At 47.6% G+C, this 18,772-nt stretch overlaps 1 protein-coding gene across 1 annotated transcript in view; it reads left to right on the forward strand.

Moving 5' to 3' along the window:
- Positions 1–709: 709 nt before the first annotated feature.
- Positions 710–18,772, forward strand: part of Sel1l3 (SEL1L family member 3) — a 114,045-nt gene continuing 95,982 nt past the window's right edge. Inside the window, exons 1-2 of the mRNA XM_070012928.1 lie at positions 710–912; positions 13,083–13,653. Coding sequence (XP_069869029.1) covers positions 733–912; positions 13,083–13,653 — 751 coding nt within the window. The 5' untranslated portion in view covers positions 710–732. The remainder of the gene's footprint in view (positions 913–13,082; positions 13,654–18,772) is intronic.

Genomic DNA, 18,772 nt, shown 5'->3' on the forward strand with positions numbered 1-18,772 from the left:
TGTGTGTGTGTGACGCGTGGCACAACTCCAGGGGGCACACTCGCCCTGTGGGAATGGCGCCCCAGCCCAAACCGACCAAACAAAACCCTTTGCACCGGCGGGAACTGGGTCGCGCGGCGGGCAAGGGAGGATGGGGTGTGGGGGGGAGATCGGGGTGTGGGAAGAGCGAGAGGGGGAGGGGAGTTGGGGAGAAAGTGGGGGAGGGCGGAGAAAGGGGGGGTCAGGACCGGCCAGAAGAGAGAGGGAGAGCGCGGGAAGGAGGGACGCTGGGGAGAGGAGGGAGGTGGGGCGGGCGGGGGCGCGGAGGGGTGCCGGAGGAGGGAAGGGAGGGCACGGGAGGGCGGGCCGGAGTGGAGCGGGCCGTGGGGGGGGGGCAGGGGAGGCGGGACCCTGGTCGGTCCCCACCTGCGCGGGCGCCCGCTGCCCCGGGGTGGGGAGCGGGGTGGGTGGGGAGGGAGCAGCCGGGCGGCGGGCGGAGGGAGGGAGGGAGGGAGGGAGGGGACGGGACGGAGCGGGGAGGAGCCGGCGCTCGGCGGGGCGCGGGGGCGGCGCGGCGGGAGCGGCGGTGGCGGCGGTGGCGGGTCCGGTGGTGGTGGTGGCGGTGGCGGTGGTGGCAGGTGGCCCCGCGCGCGCGCCGGCCCGGCCGGGGGCGGGCGGGAAGGTGGCGCCTCGGGCGGGGGCCGGTCCCTGCACCAGGTGACCCGTTCCGGCCGGGATCCCCGAGGCCTGGCCATGCAGCGGCGCGGCGCGGGGCTCGGGTGGCTCCGGTGGCCGCGGCGGCAGCAGCAGCAGCACCAACCCCCGCCGGCCGCTCTCGGCCCCCGGGCCGCAGCGATGGTTCCCCGGGGCGCCCGGGTCCCCCCGGGGCTCGGCGGTCACCCTGCCGGCGCACTGCTCCTGCTCTGCTACCTGGTGAGCGCCGGACCCGGCTCGGGTCCTGGGGACGCGGTGGGGGGGACGGGGCGGGGGGCGGCGGGAACCTTCGCCCCCGGAGGCGGGGAGCGCGAGGCTAGTTCTTCTCTCCTCCCTCGCTGCGGGCGCTCCGGGCACCGGCGCTGGGAACCCGGGGCGCAAAGTGGGGCGCGTGGTTGGGACTTGCGGGCTACTCCCTCGCGTCCATTCTCCTTCCTCCCAGACTCCCCGTCGACCCTGTCCGGGCCCCCAGGAGACGCCTTCGGGTCCCCACTCCCTCCGGGGGGCTTCGCCACCCCGCGATCACTCCCTGCCCCGCGGCTCTCCAGACCCTCCCTCCGTCCCTCCCTCCCTCCCCTCCTTCTGCTCCAAGCTCCTTTCCTTCTGGTGCCCAACTTGGTCTCTGCCACCCACTCCCTTCCACCCTGAGTTTCCTTCCACGAGGTCCTCCTGGCCGGGACGTGCCCACGCGCCTCCCGCTCCCAGAACTCTTCCACTCCTCCTTGGGTCACTCCAGCCAAGTTGCAGATGCCAAGAGAAACCTAGTTTTCCCGGTCCCAGCTCCGCGCCCGAGCGGCGACTCGAACGGTGTCTTTTCAAAGACTTGTGCTGGGCTGTGTTTGCACACTTCCTGGCTGCTGGTTTACTCCTCAGACACACGCAAGAACTTATTTTCTTAAGAGAACCGACTCATTTTTAAATACCAGAGTAACTGAGACCCTCAGGAGGAGGTGTGTGTGTGTGGGGGGGGTATTTCTCAGATTCTTTGATGGCTCGCTTCTCTGCTGGTTTTCCATTGCCTTAAATGTACCATAGCAAATTTACACCAGGCAACACCCTCACAGCCCAGCCTACCTTCTGTTCCAGGACCCCGAGGAAACCTTGGGGTTATCTCACTATATATTACTGTAAATATATGAAATGGAAATTGCTGAATCATGAAACTGATGTAATAGGAAATTCACAGAATGCTAAAAAAAAATGAGCAGTGTCATTGTCCAGAATTCTTTTCATTTATGTGTCATTGGCATTCTTTGGAATCTTTTCTTCAGAGAAGCCAAAAGCTGCTTTAGGAGATACTGGCAGGAATTTGAATTGAATTCTGAACAAATTTGCCACTCAACCCAAGTGTTGTTGTTTTAAACACTCTTTACCGCTTGGATGTTTTATTTCTTGAAGCAAAAAAAATAAATGTAAAAATGCACATTGTAATTCTGCTGTTTTTAGATCTACCTGTTGAGCAATCCTTGCTTTGACTTGTGTTTCAGAATTAGCCAATATTAAATTTTGTGGCTGAGTTTACTTCATATTTTCATAAGAAGTTGTCAGTTAACATGAATGATTTCTTTTTGGCCTAAGGGATATTGTTATTTAATATTTATGCCACAGGGTTATAGCATGCAGGCTCATAAATAAATCTGCCATAACAAATGACAGGGTTTTCAGTTTAAACAGATGATCCTTGTACACAAGGCGCTGCTGGTTCCCCATAGAAGCAGAAATGCTGTTGTAGAACAGTGTGGGGAATATTCACATACATGTGGGGGGTCTGAAAAGTTCTACATGAGCATCTCAACAGTTCAAGTTCAAAACCTGATGGGCTTCATAGGCAGTCCGTGAGGAGAGATGCAAAGGATGGAGCAAATTCAGAAGTTCTATATGGGCGAAGGCCGGGTGGAGAGAACAGAGCCCTAAGGGGACAGGATGCCAGGGTAGATTGGAGCCATGGAAGGAAGTGGTGGGATAGAGCTTTAGAATAAGAGACTCTAACAAATATGATAAGCTATGTATCAGTGGCTCATGCCTATAATCCTACCTACTCGGGAGTCTGAGATCTGAGAATTGAGGTTCCACATCAGCCCCAGCAGGAAAGTCCACCAATTTCTTATCTCTAATTAAACACACACACACACACACACACACACACACACACACACACACACACACACACACACACACGCGAACACAAATCTAGAAGTAGAGCAGTGGCTCAAGTAATAGAGTGCTAGTTTTGAGCAAAATAATTTCAGGGACAGCTTCCAGGCCTTGAATTCAAGTCCCAGGACTGGCACATACACAAAAAATACTATAGTGTGGAAAATAACTGGTGTATGGATGAATGTCTTGGCAGTCAGAGAAGATTGGGAGCAAATGGAGGGGCCTTGTTGATGCTTCCTGCCTAGGTGGGCTTCCTTCTGGAGCTGTGACGATGTAGCAGGGTTTACAGACCCAAGACAGCTAAAGTCCCCTTAGGAGGTGGGCTCCAGGCTTTATTCTGAAGTCTAGCCGTGTGCTGTGGATTTTATTCTGCTGTCTCGCTGTATTCTCCCTGATGCTTCTGAAAAGTTAGGCTTCTTGATTGTGGAGAAGGTTAGGGCAAATGTAAACATCCACATGAAAACATGAAAGGTCCACAGACAGATGTGAATCCATCATTGTGTCCCTCCTGCTCAATCAAGAATGTGTCTTTAATTGGCAATGACTTGTCACAGAAGATAGGTAGGTGGGTGGAACACAGCAGCTAGGCGGGATCTCAGCTACACAGGCACACGAAGGGGAAAGTGAGTCCAAAAATTTGAATCCACAACAATAGCTTCCATTGTGCTAAGTCACTTTATAGGCATTACGTTATATTAATTTTAACAGTAACCTTGTAAGGTAAGTGCTGTTAGGGTCTCCTCCATTCAGGTAAATAAGAGAGGCTCAGAGAGGTCAAGTAAAGTCCCTTAAGCCTCACAAATAGTCTGAGATTAAACCCAACACAGAGTCCTAGCTTTAACCCATGGTAGTATATTTATTACCTTTGGGGATTTGCTGCTTGTAACCCATTCCCCTCATGCATAAATGTACAGTCCATTAGCAAAGTTCTAGCAATTAGCAGCTACTGTGCCATTGGTCAGGATGTGAGGTCATTTCTAAAGTAATCTAAAATATACAAAGAAGGAAGCTGAGTCCACAGAATAGAAGCAGGATGTTAAAGACAAAAAAAAAAAAAGTAAAAGAAAATATTTGCCATTGGTAATGGAGAGGTAAAAGATTGGGCCTTTATGTAGCAGGAGGCAGCTGGCAGGTTGAGCCTTTGCATCAGTGTGAATGCATATCCCAAGTGTACAGTGAGTGTGCATGGGAATGCTTCAGAGACGAAGTCTGATTTGAGCACCGATTCTGGATTGCCACTTTGTGTTAGCCTGCTCACAAGGACTGGGTTGAGCATGGCTTTTCTGAGCAGATAGCTCTGAACCCTTGCCCTCACGGGCAGTCAGGGTTCTGAGGGAGGGGTGCCTTTCTTCTCCATCAGCTGGGACAGAGTAACCTTCAGGATCAGCCCACGACAAGTAGTGTGACTGGCTAGGATACTGCCAAAGCATGAATAATTGTGATGAGGCGTGCAAGATAAGTCGCAGAATGATGCCAAGGAGATTTTTGAAAAGATGATCCCTGGTCCCCAATGACTGCCAGCAAATTCTGAGGTCACCAAAGGTCAACAGGCAGAGAGCCTCCTCAGAGAGGGCAGGCGCCCCCAAAGCAAAGGGTAAGGAAATTGCTTCTGCCGGGTCACTGTGCCTGACAATCCCACTCCGTGCAGGATTCTTTTTCTCCCTGCCTAGCAGATCCTCCTGCCATTTTCTCACACCATTGAAATCTACTTCCTCTACGCCTAGCTAGAGCCAGCCTGAGTCTACCCCAGCCCTGCCTGTGACAAACAAGCTTCTAGAAGGAAATTCTGGACATCCCAACTCTAGTCTCGAATGCATAATTTTTTTTTTCTTAAGTGAGAAAATAAGTCTCACCACAGTCAATACTGGTGTCAACCGTAGTGCTGAAATAATCTGAGTGACCATTTGAGCTTGTTAGACATCTAGGTGACAAAGAAACCAGAGACATTAGCAGCTCAGATGTGTGTAGGTATGGATCGTTAGCAAATGCCGGCTGGGATACAGTCTTCTACAGGAGTCTCTGCAAGTGCCACATGGCATCTGTTATCCACCCAGGAGTCTCTATTAGCCCCTTACTATACGTGCAGTGCAGGATGTAGGAAGAGCAAAAGATTAGAGACTGTTACTCAGCTTGGGAAAACGTGGTTGTGTATTTGAAATACAGAGACCATCTCCCAATTCCGCGTCCTCCAGTACACTACATGTTTGTACTAACCGGAGCTGTAACATTTTCCCCACCAGGGTGTCTGCCTTTTCTGCCTTCTATTTCCCCTGGCTGCCTGTTGGCGAGAGCATAGGAGCAAGGGGAAAGGTAGAGGAGAAGAAATAAAAGAACCCAGGCAGTTCACTGAGAAGATAGATAGACTTGAGTGCACCATAAATAGCCTAAAGTGAATTTACTTATCCTCTTTATTGGCTAGTCCTGTCCCTCTGAGAGTGGAACTGAGGGGCAGAAGGGCAGTGAGGAATTATAGTCTCTGCTTTGGCAGCTCTTGCCTACCAAAAGAAGGGGCTCTTCCCGGTGGCAAGTTGACTCCCTTAGGTGTGTGAGACTGTGGGAAAGTTACTAACTGTTCTCCCTAGACTGGAAGCATACAGATGAGCAGGAATCTGAGCCCTCTCTCATTTTCAAGATGGAAGTGATAGTTCCAGATGCTCTAACTTGTAGCCAGAGAGTGGTAACAGGCAAAAGCTAAAGAGTGGAGAGCATCATTTCGGGTGTTTCTGGAAGGCAAGAGGCAAACTAACTATCTTTGCCTTTAAAGTCAACCAATGTGGATTTGATTTTTTGATTCTGCTTTTCAGAGGCTGGTTGACTCTGTACAAGTTACAAACCCACCTGAATCTATTCCATGCCCTCATCTGTAAAATAGGAATGTTGTTCTCCCCATAGGCTTCTAGGAAAGGGTTAGGTTTGTGAAGTTATACACAAAAGGACATGGTTAAACATGAGCAAGTAAGATGATTTTATGTGCTTGTGCTAATGGCTAGCACACAGTAGGTCCTCCATGAAATATAACCAGATCAACTTTAGTGATCCAGATTCAATTGGAGTCAGAAGGAAAGAACTAAGTAGGGGACAGGGGGAGGGGATCTTACTCAACTAGAATATTGACTACCATCATGAAGATGTTTTTCTCTGGCTAGCTCACTTCGGGAAAGAGTGGTTCTCAGCTAAGAACTGTTTCCCCAGGCACATCTTGAAATCCATATTAACATCATCTTGTCCATTCTACTTAAGTGCATGCTTTGTTGACATAAACAGATTTTTTTTTGCTTATATCTAGTCAGCAGAATTGAAAAAAAAAGAAAAGAAAGAAAAGGCCTTTTAAGCCAATACAGTTACCTTGTTGACCTATAGAAAGTTTGATCCAGCTGGCTTGAAGAGAAAAAAACCACCAAGGCTTTCTTAGGTGACAGAGAGAAATAAGCAGGGGTGAGAGAAACAGACATTCCATTACTGTGTTCATATCTGTCCTATTCACATGTACATATGTGTGCAAGTGACCTTCCCATAGCAAGATGTGAACGCTTTAAGATTTTCCAGTTTTGTTCCTGCCTTCGATACTAAGTGGACCATAGAGAGAAAAGGCCAAGTTTCCCAGATTCAGTGCTAGAGGGTCAGCTGAATAGAGTCTGTCCTTATTGATTTTGCTTAAAGGAACCAAATGCAGTCATCCTAAAAGAAGTTTAGGTTGCATTGTCAGTTTTGTTTTTTTTTTCTTCCAGCTGGAAGATACATGAATTCATTTGTGTTTTTGATTTCTAGCCTGAATGTATGCACCCAGCTCTCCAAATGTGAGTCTTCTACTATTCACATGCATTAGCTGGTCCATTTCTTTATTTTGTAAAAAAAAAAAATGACAATACATACACCATTGCACAAGGCAAAGCCTGGACTGTTGTGGCTGTACATTAGGTCTTACTTCTGCTGTCCACAGATATTTGAGAGCCCAGATTGCTTTCAGCTCCCAGCTCCAAGTAGCCAGGGCAGACCGGTGGTTTTGAGCGAGAGCATCTACACGGCTGCCTAAATGGCATTATGTGAAGAGCCCGCAAGTGCCCTCTCTCCACCTCAAATCTCTCACATGGAGCTGCAGTGCAGTCTAGCTGGGTTTTTTTTTTTTTTAGGGCATTATCTCTCCAAGCTGACATAGGAATGCAGATATGTGACATTATTTCGGTATTTATTCATTATCACATTAACATGGACACATTTGCCATGGGAATAGGAGCCCAGTAGAGGGGAAAGGAATAGGAAAATTTAAACTTTTAATTTTACATTGTTAGTGTGGAGAAATGGAAAAACTCTAGAATATAAGGTTGCTGCCTGAAAGATCTGGAGGAACAAAAGGAGCATGAAGTTCCTCCCAAATGGGTTAAGTGGGGACCAGAGTGCCATCTTCTGGGAATTAATAGTCCCCAGGGGTTGGGGCTCTTTGGAGGGAACTGAAATGGCTGAGTAGAAAGTAGAGAGGTGTCTTGCACCTGCAGAGGACTTGGGGCTGTAGGGGGAGGTTAATGGATGCCCAGGTTTGATTCCGATCTTTTGGTTTCTAGGCAGGTACCCCAGGACTGGATCATTGAGGTACCAGGCAGGAATATCCATACCCATGCCCAGAACTTGATTCCAGCCAGGATCCCACTAAATTCTTACAGCATGTCAAGACTGTCCTAGAAACTGCCCACACAAGGGCATAGACTCTGTCTTCCTAGTTTCTAGACACAAGACTATGTGAATAATTTTTAACCTCACGCTAATGCGACTTGGCATGTGAAAATACCTATAGAGGTTGGACACGTGTCATGCCTGTAGCCGGAACTCTTCAAGTTAATTGCCTTATTTTCCTGGCAGGAAACAGCTTATAACCACACACATGACTTGAGCCAGGAAATCAGCTTCAGCTTAATCAATATTTAGAGTGTGATGTGTTGCTAATCGGTGTTGGTTTTGTACATAACAGAGGTAACCACAACTCATAGTGTAGCAGCTGCCCACTGGGCCTGGTCCAGCCTGTGAGATGCCAGCTTCCTTCATGACAGGAGCCCCAAAGATCAAGAATTGTGAGGCCTGCTGGAGGGATTCAGGCTCTGCTCTGCACTCACCACATAGGATTATTTTGAGGCCCAGATGAGGGCCTACACAGCGTACTTACATTCCAAAGCCATTGTCCCTTCCCTTATGTTGCTCTTCCCTCACACTCTGGCTTTTACTTCTTGAATAAGCCATCACAGTCTGTGAAATTATCTCTCTCTGACTAGCCTTGCTTCAAGCTTTCATCTGACTTGGCTCTAAAATAAACAATAGCAAGATGTCAACACCCACCACCTGGGAACTTTAGAAAACTATGGTGTCAAGCCTCATTGACTGCCGAGATATGAAATTGCGCCTAATTGGGTTTCTCATCCCATTTCTCCCAGGTGATAACTCCTTACAAAGCATATCTTCTGTCACTTGGTGCACTTCAAACCCTACCTAGGATAATCTCATGGTAATCTAAAACAGTGGCTGGCAAACTATGGCCCACAGGCCAGTGCAGCCAGCTGCCTATGTTTCTAAATGAAATGTGGGACCACACTTCTAGTTGTTCCTGTGATGCCCCTCTGGTTCCTTTGACACCATAGCAGAGCCAAGTCATCTGAAACACCTGGAATAAACCCTCCACATCCATGGGCTCAATCCTGAAACTCAACCAACCGGAAATCAAAAATATTTGAAAAGTAATTACTTCTGTACCAAAATATGTACAAATTTTTCATGTCATTCTCTTAAAAACTATAGTCCTATAACTATGTGCATTGCATTTATTTTGTATCGGATAGTATAAGAAATCCAGATATGAGTTAAAGTATACAGAAAAGCCTGGTATCAGTGGCTAATACCTGTAATCCTAGCTACTTAGGAAACCTGGACTATTGTGGCTAGAAGCCAGCTTGAGGAGAAAAGTACAGGACACACCATCTCCAGTTAACTAGCAAAATGCCAAACTGGAGACGTGGCTGAAGTGGTAGAATGCCAGCTGAGCAAGAAAGCATGAGGCTGAGTTCAAACCCAATGTAAGTGAATGGGGGGGGGGAGAGGGTACTATCTGCTATAATTATTTACAGAGAATCTCAGATGGAGAATAATACCATCCATAGACGATCTAAGTGACATACACAATTTTATATTCAGCAGTTACCATATTAATAAAAGTAAACAAAAGCTGGGTACCAGTGGCTCATACCTCTAATCCTAGCTACTTAGTATTCTGAGATCTGAGGATTATGGTTCAAAGTCAGCCGGGGCAGGAAAATTCATGAGACTCTTATCTCCAATAAACCAGCAAAAAAAAAAAAAAAAAACACCCAACCCCGAAGTAGAGGTGTGGTTCAAGTGGTGGCGTGCCAACCTTGAGCATAAAAGGCTCAGAGACAGAGCCCAGGCCCTGAGTTCAAGCCTCAGGACAGGTACTAAATAAATAGATAAATAAATAAACAAGAACAAGTGTGATTAGCTTAAATATGTTTTAATTAACTTGATATTTCCATCTATTACCACTTCAACATGCATTCAACATAAAAATTATTAAAAGATAGTTCATAGCCTTTTTGAAATTAGCAAGGCTTTGAAATCTGGTTTACTTTTTCCCTTCCAGCCTGGCTTAGTGAGGACCAGCCACATTCATTACTAGTGGCTCCTCCACCTTGCCAGTTAACATATGTCTGGAATCTGTATCTTTGGGTATGCTTTTGCACTTGAGGTGTGGAGCCAGGTAAAAACAAAATAATCTTCCCAGGTGGCTCACACCTGTAATCCTAGCTATTCAGGAGGCTGAGATCTGAGGATCTTGGTTCAAAGGCAGCCCAGGCAGGAAAGTCCGTGAGATTCTTATCTCCAATAAACCACTAGAAAACTGCAAGTGGTGCTGTGGCTCAAGTGGTACAGCGCTCACCTTGAGCTGAAGAGCGCAGGGACAGCGCCCAAGCCCAGAGTTCAAGCCCCACAACCAACCAAAAAAAAAAAGAAAGAAAAAGAAAGATTTTCTTTGAGCAAGGATTTGAAGGCAAGGCCTCAGAGAGGGACAGCAGGTGTGGAATTCCTTCACCCACTGTGTTAGGAGGGTGACATTTCTGGCCAAGCTGACTGGCCAGTACATTGTGCTTATTAATGCAGAAAAGTATGATGGGGACATTTTTGGCAATCAGATGTAAAAGAACGAACGGGATTATTACTAAATGCACTTTGCAATGAAATCTAATGAAATCAAATGGCAGTTCTCCAACATGCTGTTTTAAAAGAGTATTTTGCTGAAGTTTGTAGTATTGGCATTAGAAATGTTCTGGAAATGAAACAATCAAAACAGGAGCGAGAACTAGACCAGGGTGAGTTTTTCAGCACTGTATAAAAAGAGTGTGGAAGAGGTGTCTTGTGCAGGAGCTAGTGGGGAGGCCTGTTGTCCCTGCCCGGCTTAAGGTGCATAGGCTAGTGGCCTAGGCTTTTAGTGGCTCTGGAGAGCCATAGCTGTGGGTGAGTTCTGACGTGTCCCAGTGGCTTGATTAAGTGCTGTGATTTAGCACACCTGGTCTTTCATTCATCCAATGACGGATGTGCCATACACATGCTGGGATGGTGGGTATATCCCTTTATGTGTGTGCATGCAGAATGCAACCCAGACTTCACAGAGCCATGAAACTCCATCTTGCTCCCAAGTGGGTAGATGATGGAAAGGTGCCAGACTTTAGGCTGGCCTCTGCTCTCCCTCCTCCCCCATCCCCCCCTCCCCCGCAAGATGAGCCACGTGGGAGACACTTGTGGGTTGTCACTTCCTCATCCCCTGAGAGGGGGCAGGTGGGGCACCTGCGAGGGCCTGTGCACTCTAAGGCATGCTCTACTTCTAATTATAAGATTATTTTTGTATTTGTTTTCTCCCTGTAATTTGGCAGTATAAACGAGAGCATGAAACAATTAAGTGGGGGTGGACAGTTTTGGCTCGTACTATTTACATATATTTATTCCCATAAAATTCTCAGGATGGATGGAAAGGAATAGCCACCCCTTCTCTCTTCTGCCTTTTCTAGAAACTGCATTTCCCATGTGCACCTTTTCGTTGGATTGCCCTCCACCCTTTTTGAATATTCATGTGGTTCGAAATGGAAAGAGAAATGAGAGCGGATAACACACAGCTCTCTCCCTCTTACTGTCTCCTGGTCAGTCACCTACCTCCTCCTTATCTGTGGTCCCTGGGAGCAATACCTGCCCTTGTGTATCAAGTGGGCTTTTCTTTGTGAGGATGGCACTAAGGACTGAATACAGAGCCTTTCAGAGGCACTCTACCAGCTCAGCCACACCTCTAGCCTTCAAGAATATTTTTAAAAACCATGTGTGTACGTGTGATCCATATCATATTCTAAACCCACTAAAAACAACAGTAGCCTCACCCCCCCCATACCCTTTAAACACCATTCCATTAGTTGCACATGAAGTTGCTCCTCTTTTCATAGTAGTATAGTACTCCGAGGACAGATCTGTTGCAATTTATTTAACAAGACCTCCTTTGATGGACATTTAAACTTCCCATTTCCTGTTGTGACAAATAGTGCTGCCATGAAAAATCTGCCTACATCACCTTCTGTTTTCCTTCCTTCCCATCTTCCCTCCCTCCTACCTCCCTCGTTTCCTTCCTACTTTTGATTACCCCATTGATAGATACTTGAGTTGCTTTTAGCCATTAGGAATATAAATATTTGTTCAAGTGCTTGTTTTTAATTTTTTTGTATGTATACACACAGAAGTGGAGTTGCTGGATTAGATCCTATAATACCTGTTTTCTTGCTTGTTTTGTGCTGGTATTGGGACTTGAACTCAGGTCCTGGGCCCTGTTCCATAACTTTTTCACTCAAGACTGGCACTCTACCACTTGAGCCAGAATTCTACTTCTGTTTTTGTGTTTTGATTTTTTTTCTGGTTAATTGGAGATTAGAGTCTATAGACTTTCATGCCCTCATGAACCTCAATCCTCAGATCTCATCCTCCTAAGGAGCTAGGATTACAGGCATGAGCCACTAGCACCCAGTTTACTTATCTGTTTTCGAGAAACTTCCATACTGTTTTCCATTGCAACTACTACATTTTAAGTTCCCACCAACCATGCATGGGGGTTCCAACTTCCCTACAACCCATCAATGCTTACTTTCTGTTTTTCTTTCTTGTTATAGAAGCTATACTAATAGATGTGAAGTGGTCCAAGGTGACCTTTACACTGTTGTGTTTTGAAAATGTGAACCACAGCCACGTTCACAAGTACTCTTAGCCACACACATTTCAGAACCTCATACTCTAAACAACACCTTGATTTCATAGCCAAGCTTCCTGGATTTCTTCAGGAAGAAATGCCCACAGTGAGAGCCCTTGTCATTGAAAGAAGCAACAAAGTGAACACATAGCTACAAATCTCTCTTGGCACAGGTAGCATCGTTCATGGTGAAAAGATCAGACAGCCCAGCTCCTGATCCAGGAGTGCTGGTGGGTGACCTGGAGCGGTGGAGACCCCCCGCTGGCCCATCCATCTTGTAGGCTTGTCCTGGCCCTGCATTTGCAGGGCATAAGAGGGCCAGGTTGGCATCTTCAATAGGTTTCTAAAACCATTCGAGTTGGTAGTGTCTGGCCACCATTTGGAGTCAGGACAGTACTTTGCAAATGTCTGAAGCTAGGTGTCTTCTGTTCCCTGCAAAGCAGCTTTCTCTGCTGCCGGATTGCTCTGGAATTACTGCAAGGAACTTTGAAAGTCACATTTGATCAACATATGTTACTGAGTCTGGGGAGAGAGTTCAGTGTGTGTGTGTGTGTGTGTGTGTGTGTGTGTGTGTGTGTGTGTGTGTGTGTGTGTGTGTGTGTGTGTGTGTGTGTGTGTCAGTGTGTGTGTGTGTGTGTGTGTGTGTGTGTGTGTGTGTGTTGGGTTTCTCCAAATGTTTAGTAATCCATTGCTTCACATTCATTGCTTTCTGTCAATTTATCCAGGAAAAATAATGATTCACACAACTATTAATATGATGATCCATGTGTGCGTGTGCATGTGCACGTGCTTGTGCCAGTACTAGAAATTGAACTCATAACCTCACATTCTCATTTGTCTTTTTCCAATTAAGGCTGGCGCCCTACCACTTGAACCACACCTTCCCTCTACTTCGTAAGATCATGATTTTTTTTTAACTTTCTGTATCTTGCTTTTGTTTTTTTCTTCACCTTTCCAGAATGTTGTTCCATCTTTGGGTAGGCAGACTTCCCTGACTACCTGGGTGATGCCCAAAGCCGAGCAGAGCACGACTTACAAAGACTTTATTTCTTTTACTGCCTTTGAAGGAAGCGTGCGCAACGTGTCTGAGGTCTCGGTGGAATATTTATGCTCGCAGCCTTGCGTTGTCCATCTGGAAGCCGTGGCTTCCTCCGAGTTCAGAAGTAGCATCCCCGTGTACAAAAAACGGTGGAAGAACGAGAAGCATCTTCACACCAGCAGGACACAGATAGTGCACGTGAAATTTCCAAGCATTATGGTGTACAGAGATGACTTCTTCATCCGGAACTCCATTTCTGTCTCCGCTGTGATACTACGGGGCTGGATTACGCACCAACACCACAGTGGAGACTTGAATGTTAAATGGGAAGAACACTTGCTCCATGCAGTGGCCAAGAATTACACGCTGCTGCATTCCGTCCCCCCTTTCCAGCGCCCCTTCAAAGACCACCAGGTGTGCCTGGAGTGGAACATGGGCTATCTTTGGAACCTTTGGGTGAACAGGATCCCCCAGTGTCCTGTGGAGAATGGTAGGTCATTGGCTTTGCTAGGAATCCTATCCATGTGTCTTTATAGATGGGAGGAGAAGGTTCTTCAATTAGCAGTGGGGTTGCAAATGCAAATGTAGGGGGTGCATTTGGACTTTGGGGACAAGAGGAGAAAAGAAAAAGGGGGAAGAGAGGAGGAAGATGAGGAGAGGAGATGAAGACAGGGAGGCTTTGAGAAGTTCAGAGCTGAATTGCTGGCTAAGAACATGAATGCTCCCAGGAACAAAGGCTGGGAACTCTTCCTCCTGACTCTGGCCTCCCCTGCCCCCCAAGTTTCAGCTGTTTTTTTTTTTCTTTTTCCAAAGAATGTTTTATCCCAGAGGAAATACAGCCCTGAAGGAATCCTTCTGTTACACAGGGAGGTTGGAGTTCAGAATGCTAACTCCTGCCTGGGTCTGCGTCTATGTAACGATAGAACTCTTTGCATGCGTCAGTTTTCTGTATTTGTAAAATGGGAAAACAATCCCCTCAGAGAACATGGAGGGGATTCATGTCAGCACTCATTAAGATGTAGTTATGGTGGTGACAGAGTCTATATTCTGCATGATATCCTCACACTCACCTGACAGAGCCCCCACAGTACAGCACAGGAGACCGAGGACCCTTCTGTGTGGGGACTAGAGATCTCTGGTGCTACTTAGAATTGGGTCTGAAGTCCTGCAGGTCCCAGGAGTCACCTGGCTGTGGGGGTGCTGAGTTTCTGCCATTTCTGCCCCCCACCTGTACCAAGGAGTGAAGCCAGGCTGACACTCAAGCCCTCGGCCAAGATCTGGTATGCTTCCTATTAGCACCGCCTGAGAGAATTCCCCAGAGCTTTGTTTGGGTTGTCCCTTAGTTTTTCCATTCAAGGGTAGTGCTCTGCCACTTGGGCCAACCACACTTCTGGCTGTTGGGTGGTGAATTGGAGATAAGAGTGTCACGGACTTTGTGCACAGGTTGGCCTCAAACTGTGATCCTTAGGTCTCCGCTCAGATCCAGAGTAGCCAGGACTATAGGCATGTGCCACCAACATCCAGCCAGTTTTTTTTTAATTAAATTTTTTCTGAATTAACATACATTTGTAGGTCACATAATGCCCTTTGGGCAAATGCATGATCTTCACAGGTTCCCTTTGCTTCCTTCCCTCCTCCCTCCTTTGTCAAACAGCATTTGGTGAGTTTCATTATAATATCTTCATATATAGAGAAATAAATGTGTGTGATGCCCTTTGATCTTCATCAGCCCTCAGGGTCCCCTCTTCTCCCCTTCCAGTAGGTCACCTCCTAGATGGACGTCCTGTTACATTTCTCTGTAACTCTAGTACAATAGCAAAGGCAGATAACTAGCGCTGATGGAGTCCTGTTAACTAGACTACAGGCAGAACTCAGGTTCCTCTGCTTTTCACACTCATTTCTGTGTGCATGTGCGGATGTGAGTGCATTCTGCTCAGCTTCATCCTGCATCCTGGTGGTACTTTGATACAGAGATCCATAGAATGAGGCAGACTCTCGCCCCTGTGTGTATGCATGGGTCCTAGGTAGAGTAGGGAGGGTAATTAGATGTCTGAAATAAGTTGAGTTGCGTGCATTTGCATGACCGATGTGCGGCCCTCCTCCAGGCAGAGCCCCGTGCTCACATCTGTCTGGAATGCCTTCCACAGGGATTCTTAATTTGTTGAGCAGAAGGAACGCGGGGCACACGCAGCCACAGTTTTTGCTTCGCCTCTGACTTTGTCAGGCCTTAATGATTCCATTTCATGTTTGGCAAATCGCATATTTCTCATTGAAGAATGGCTGGATTGCAAGCTGGAAGTTTCCAAATGAAATCATTTATGAACCGGCTCCGTTCTTAAGGCACCTGAACATGCCCTGAAAATCTGAAACGTCCTTTTCATTCTTTTGTTGTTCCTTTTCAGGGCTTACAGGTTTCAGGAATGGCACAGTGGGATTTTTTTTCTCCCCACCTTTCTTGGAGCATTAGTCTTGGTGTGAGAACTAACCTAATAAAATCAGAATGCAGAGGAAAACCTTTGCTAAGAGTTAAAGTGGCTGAAAATGATGTGGGGAGATGCAAGCCCTCTCAAAATCAGCTCTGTTCCTACCATGTTTTGTTGATCAGAATAAGGGAACATTTCCTCTTTTTCTCCTTAAAAGCTGAGCTCTGGTGACTCACACCTGTAGTCCCAGCTCCTCAGGAGGAGGCTGAGATCTCAGGATCACAGTTCAAGGCCAGCCCAAGCAGGGAAAGTCTGTGAGACTCTTATCGCCAATTAACCAGCAAATAGTCAGAAATGGAAGTGTGGCTCAAATAGTAGAGTGCCAGCCTTAACTGAAAAAGCTGAGGCACAGTGCCCAGGTCCTGAGTTCAAGCCCTAGTATTCCCCCCAGCCCTCTCACACACAATAAGACAAATTGCAGAGACAGAGCAGCAGCTCTGTGGCAGGTGTCCCTGACCTCGGTCCTCCATGTGACTGCCCTCTGCCCTCTGTACCCCACTCTCAACCAGAGAGTCAAGTCACAACAGGAGAAAGCATGGTAAGGCACAGAACTGAGCTTTGGGGCCACTGGCCACATCTGCTCCTCGACACCATCTGCAGCCCTCAATTCTGAGGGCTTGGGGCTGTTTCTGTGTCATGCGCCTGAGGTTTTGCCACGGCCCTGCCTCTGAACTGCAGCATCTCTGCTTGGTGCTGCAGCATGGATGTTGTGCCTCAGCCACTAGTCTCGCTTCTGCTCTCCTAGGTGAAGGTTGTGTGGAGGTTGTATAGCTCCTTCACTAGGACCCGGCCAGGCCACTGAACCAGACTTTAATCTGTCCCTGAGAGCAAACTTAGCCCAAATCAGAAGTCAGCACCCTTTCAGATATGTGTGTGCCAGGCTCAGCAATGCCCCTCCAGTGCCCCTTTCCCTACTGCATGCAGGGCGTGGGCCTCATAGGTAGTTAGGCAGGCAACGCCTGTGGCTCCATTGTTGTCTGCTTCCTTGAGGGAGGGGTCAGGCAGAATCTGTTGTCCCACACAAGTCCTGTGTGCCTGACTCATGCATGAACTCCCAGTGGAAGAAAAGAAATCACCCCCTGAGTCCTCCCCCTCCCCCCACTATTCTCCCCAGTCTCCCCAGTCTGGGGCTTTTGGACTTTTTCTGCCACACCCTATGCTAAGACTCAGCGGGTGCTGTGAGGGACAGCTTCAGCTCATATGTATCACGTGTTCAATCTCTCCTTGCCTCATCCTGGTCTAAGTCACCTGCAAGACTCCAACCACTGCCTGCAAGCTTTATCCTTGTCCCCTTTGGGGTCTGTCTCTGTCCCCTTCTGTAAGATCTCTGTGTGGCTCCCTTCTTGTCTGCTTCGTACTGCTGCTCAAATGACAGCTTCCCTGGACACTTGGTCCAAGGTAGGGCCCTGCACGCCACAACCCCCTAAGACAAAGCCCCCTCCTCCCCAGCAATTCTACCCTAGCACCCAGGCCTCACCTCCCCACACCTTTAGTTTTCTCTACAGCCTCATCACCAACAGGCATTAAAGTTAAGTGACCATTCTTGCCAGTTTGCCTATTGGATGGTTCCCATATTAGAAGTCCCACTGGAGAAGGCCAGGGCCCCTTGCTTTGAGTCCTGGGAACAACATCCTGTGGGACAACATGCCAGTGTCCTCAGTTGCTGTATTGTGGCACTGGGGAGCATGGGGAGGTAAGGAGCAGCAGTGTACCCTCTCATAACTTCCCAGGGGGTCACCCCCACGGGGCACTGGTTAAGATGGCAGACTCCTAGTCATCCATTCTCTTTTGCATACCCACCTGGACCCATCTTAGTGGGCGGAGTCTGTGGTTCTCATAGCCCCTCCCACTGCTCTACCCTAGCCCCAATGCCCTGGACCAACCTCAGCCCATTTCCTCCTTCCTTGTCTTCCTGGCACAATCATGCTAGTCCTTCCATAGCCAGGTCAATTTCTACCCCCACTCTGCATATAGATATGCATGTGTCTATATATGTGAATATGTTCATGTATTTATACTTAATTTCTTTTTTGCCAGTTCTGGAGCTTGATCTCAGGGCTTAGGCACTGTCCCTAAGCTTTTGCTCAAGGCCTTGAGCCACAGTGCCACTTCTGGCTTTTTCTGTTTATATGGTACTGATGAATTGAACCCGGGGCTCCATGTATGCCAGACAAGTACTCTATCACTAAGCCACATTCCTATCCCTACTTAATTTTATTTCCACAATCAGAAATAAACTCCTTGGCTTCACAGAGCCCTCTGTGGGAACCTATCATGATAAGTTTCAAATTCACTTCCATGAAACAAAGGCCGTCTGAACCCCTCTACTAGGTTCCAATTTCTAGACTCAGATTTGGAAGCTCAGGGATGATGGTGGTTCCCGGGAGGTGAGCAGTTCCCAAGGGTTGTAGCTGCTTGGCCTGGTAAGGCCTCTTTGTGTGCCAGGCGCTGTGTGAAGCACTTCCCGTGAGAATGGGACTTTTCTGCAGGGCAGAAGAGGGAAGGGACTTGTGCAGACATCATGACTTGTCCATGGCCACCCTGAGGGATGAGATCTTGAAGCTGTTTCTCTATTTGTTTACTTAAAAACATTCACGGTTGACAGTTTCTGAGATGTCTTTATATATTAAGTGCTTTGCTAGGCTTCTTTACAGAGGTGACATTTGGACAGATATCCAAACTGTGACTATAGCTTTCACCATCAAAAGAACGGAGTGAAGGACATCCAGGCAGAAGGGAAAGCATGAGCCACAACAGCCTGACTGGGGACTAATGACTCACCTGCTTCCCTTGATATACAGATGGCAGACAGGCTTCACTGTGTGTGCTTCCTAGGGCTGATGGGAGGGGCTACCCAGAGCACACGGTGTGTTGATTGACAGATTCTGGGGCTGAGTCTCTCTTGGTTCGAGAACCATGTCATTTAGTTATAAATATCTGCCATAGAATGGAATGTGGACATATTTGCATCCAAAAGCAGAATCTCAGGTGTGAGATAGACATTTCAAGTTAGGACCACGCTATTAAGCACCAAGCCAAAGGTGATTAAAAAAAATCTCTCCTCATGCCAGCTTTTATGAATATTTCTCCTGTCTTGCTTCTTTAGCTAAGAAACAGTTTCCTTCT

The sequence above is a fragment of the Dipodomys merriami genome, unplaced genomic scaffold (genome assembly GCF_024711535.1).
Source record: "Dipodomys merriami isolate MVZ:Mamm:240054 unplaced genomic scaffold, mDipMer1.0.p SCAF_9, whole genome shotgun sequence".
Classification (NCBI taxonomy): Eukaryota; Metazoa; Chordata; class Mammalia; order Rodentia; family Heteromyidae; genus Dipodomys; species Dipodomys merriami.